Source organism: Cibotium barometz, chromosome 38 (genome assembly GCF_041138505.1).
Source record: "Cibotium barometz isolate CiBa-2024 chromosome 38, ASM4113850v1, whole genome shotgun sequence".
In the NCBI taxonomy this organism is placed as follows: Eukaryota; Viridiplantae; Streptophyta; class Polypodiopsida; order Cyatheales; family Cibotiaceae; genus Cibotium; species Cibotium barometz.
The window spans coordinates 11,808,017-11,811,188 of record NC_141083.1 but is presented as its reverse complement, the minus strand read 5'-3'; the positions used below and the strand labels follow the sequence as shown (position 1 = coordinate 11,811,188).

Sequence of the window (3,172 nt, the reverse complement as noted above, 5' to 3'; positions counted from 1 at the left end):
TCAAGTTGTGCAGGAACAAGGAACAAAAGCTAATGTACAGAAGGACTACCAATTGCACACTCCAACAAAGGATGATACTGCAAGCCAAGAACCAAGTCTAAAGACGACAAAGGGTGAAGCTGAAAGAAAAGACCAGTTCACAGGAACAAGCCCAGTCAAGGATGGTTCTACCGAGATAGACAAATCCAAAGGGACACATCAAGAGAAACAACCAAAAAAGGCAGACAAGCAAAGCACTCTTGAAGCTACATGGAAAGTGCTAGAGCCTGCCAAGAATATAAAGGCTAAAACAAGTGGAGCAAACCAGCAGGACAATCAAAAGCAAGTGACAACCATGAACAACAAACCACCATCCAAGAATCAGGTTGAAGCAGTCAAGAGTTTGGCTACAACACAAAAGATGCTACTTGATATCCAAAATGGCAATAAAGTCAAGGTACGCTGCTTCACACTACTGAATTCAGAAATTAATTTCAACATGATGTCATATGAAACATGGAGCTTGTTAGAAAAGCCTAAGTTAAGGCAAGCTCCATCGACAGCGGATCTTCCAACCAAAGTACCCATCGCATGAAGATCCAAGGAGAAGACAAGCCAAGAGAGTCTTTGTCTTTGCCGACTCAGTTAAGGTCAATGATCCAGTATGGCTTGAAAATCCAAACCCCAAACAAAGAGATGAACTTTTGGGATGGGTTGTGTCACATAACAGCTTGCAGGCACAAGGCTACTACCATGGCCAATGTGAGCTATGGTTGTCTGCTCGTCAAACCATTGCTTATCCATTGCAAACTGGCCTAAGAAGACAAAGTAAAACCAAGAATAAAAGGAAAACCAGGCAGGTTAAGCAAAGGAAACAAGCATTCAAGCAAAAGAGAGACTACAATGGTGCTACTACTGTAGTTTCTCACTTAAAGCAAAACTCAAGCACCAAGCAGATGTCGATCCCAAAAGATCAAATCCACAACAAAGCTAGTCCTCTAGTTCTTCTACACGCCAAAGGTCTAGCTTCAACACAATTAAGAAGCTATGTAGCATGAGAGGATCTACTCCGATCTCAGGGATATTACTAAGGTTGCTCCAAGGTATGGCTACCAAAGCACTCACTTCAAAGTATGTGCACACAACAGCCACAAGGTAGTCCATACAAGGTAGTCCATACGCTTCTACTCCAAAGTCTACAAGGAATTGGCAAACAGTGATGAAAGTGGACAAAGAAAGAGCTTCTCTTGCCAAGCGATACCCCAAGCATACATACATACATATATATACACTTACACATACTCAACTTCTGTTCTTGACTGCGTAACACAATCTTGCAATCGAGATCGCTATGATACGGCACCTCCAGCTAACATAAAGACATAGCCTGACGTGGACCTTCTCTTGTCCAAGTCTCCTGCATAATCTGAATCAGTGTACCTTCTGACACTCAGATCCTGACTTTTGTAGCATATGCGCAAACTCTTTGTAGCCTTTAAGTATTTCATGATACCTTTCACTGCCTCCCAATGCTTTTTGCCTGGATTTGACATATATCTGCTCACAAATCCCACTGTGAATGCAATGTCTCGACGTGTAGCAATCATCGCATACATCAAACTCCCAATTGCAAACGCATATGGTAGCTTATCCATTTCAGTCTTTTCCTCATCAGACTGTGGGCAATCTTGCATGCCTAGTTTCACATATGACGACAATGGCGTACTCAGTGCCTTTCCCCTGTCCATATGGAAACACTGGAACACCTTGTCAATATACTCTTCCTGAGATAAGTAAAGCATCTTTTCTAGGACCTGGAGTGTGCGCAAGGTGCTGTCTAGTGTGAGAGAGGAGATGAAGGAGAGGAGACAACACAAGATATGGGTGGGGAGACTCAAAAATGAGCACCCCCTATACACATGTAATATGTATATAAGGAAAAGTGGGCGGGCGCCCAGACGGTGGGCGGCCGGGCAAAGGCGCATGCGCCTGTATCCCAACAACCTCCCACTTAAAGGCGAATGTGCCTTTTAGCAAGAGAGCCTAGTCTACTCAAGACTACTGTACAAGACAAGTACATGGTGATGAGCAAAACGATGCTCACCCAACGCCCACTGGCTGTCCCCCACGGTGAAGACCTGCAAAGCTAGTCGTCGCTGGTAGCTCTGCCTCAGTGTAACCAACACTGCCAGACCTCGGGCACATCTCCTGCAAGTAATGCTCAAGTACCTGCAAACCTCCCCTATGCTCACTGCCAAAATCAGCCACTGAACGGCCGATTAACCCTGCTGCAAATGCTCCCACTGCAGTTGCTATGTCGGGCCTCGAGATCAACATCTCGTACATGAGGGCACCGAACGCTGATGCTAACCTAGCTGAGCCTGCTAGCTGTACTCCAGAAGACCTATCTCGGTTACAGCAAGTCCCATGCTGCCTCTCACCAAGATCCACTGCATCTTCTGCATATCTCGTACATACATCAATCTCTAGCAAAAGCATATGTGGCTGACTAGGCATGTCAACCTCCTGCATCTCCTGTCTATACACAAGAGACACACACAGCTGTGCAACCTCAGAGCTAACATGCTCCAACTCCTGTCTAGTCAAAGACAAATCATGCACTCCCGTATCAAGACGCTCCTCGTCGAGCATCTCCAAAAAAGCCTGGATGACCGAATCATCAGTCACCGCCACCTGTCCAATAGATGACTCGCATCGCTGTGCATCCCTAGAGCAACACCGCTCTCTCAGTCCATCTAGCATAGACTCATGCACAACAAGCTCACTGCCCTGCGCACCCTGCAAAGCATCCTGCAGACCATGTGCAAAAGAGACTCTCCTGCTCTCTCGCTCTCTACCTGGCTGCATAAAAATCGAGACTGTGTTGGGGTATAAAGCCCAAATGGCCGGGCGCCCGGGCGGCGCCCGCTTACTTCTTTTGTATAAGTTCTTCTTATGTGAATACATGACTAACCCTTACTAACACATTGCTGTGTGCTTCTCATCTCCTGCTTCAGCCCCTTGCTCCATTACAGCTGCTACGCGCTCTGCTACGCCACTACAGTTGGTATCAGAGCGGTGGTGTGTATGAGCATTGGTGCACAGACGAGTAGGTGGCCATTCCGGAGCTCACCATTGGAGCTTGGTGCAGGAGAGATCACTCAGATCTGGAGTAGATTGGAGTACAGGAGCA

General features: G+C 46.6%; 1 protein-coding gene across 1 annotated transcript; it reads right to left on the bottom strand.

Moving 5' to 3' along the window:
* Positions 1-966: 966 nt before the first annotated feature.
* LOC147616351 (uncharacterized) lies at positions 967-2,847 on the bottom strand. Its single transcript, XM_086777403.1, has one exon. The coding sequence runs from the start codon at positions 2,845-2,847 to the stop codon at positions 2,080-2,082; it is 768 nt and encodes a 255-aa protein (XP_086633529.1). The 3' UTR covers positions 967-2,079.
* Between the last annotated feature and the right edge of the window lie 325 nt (positions 2,848-3,172).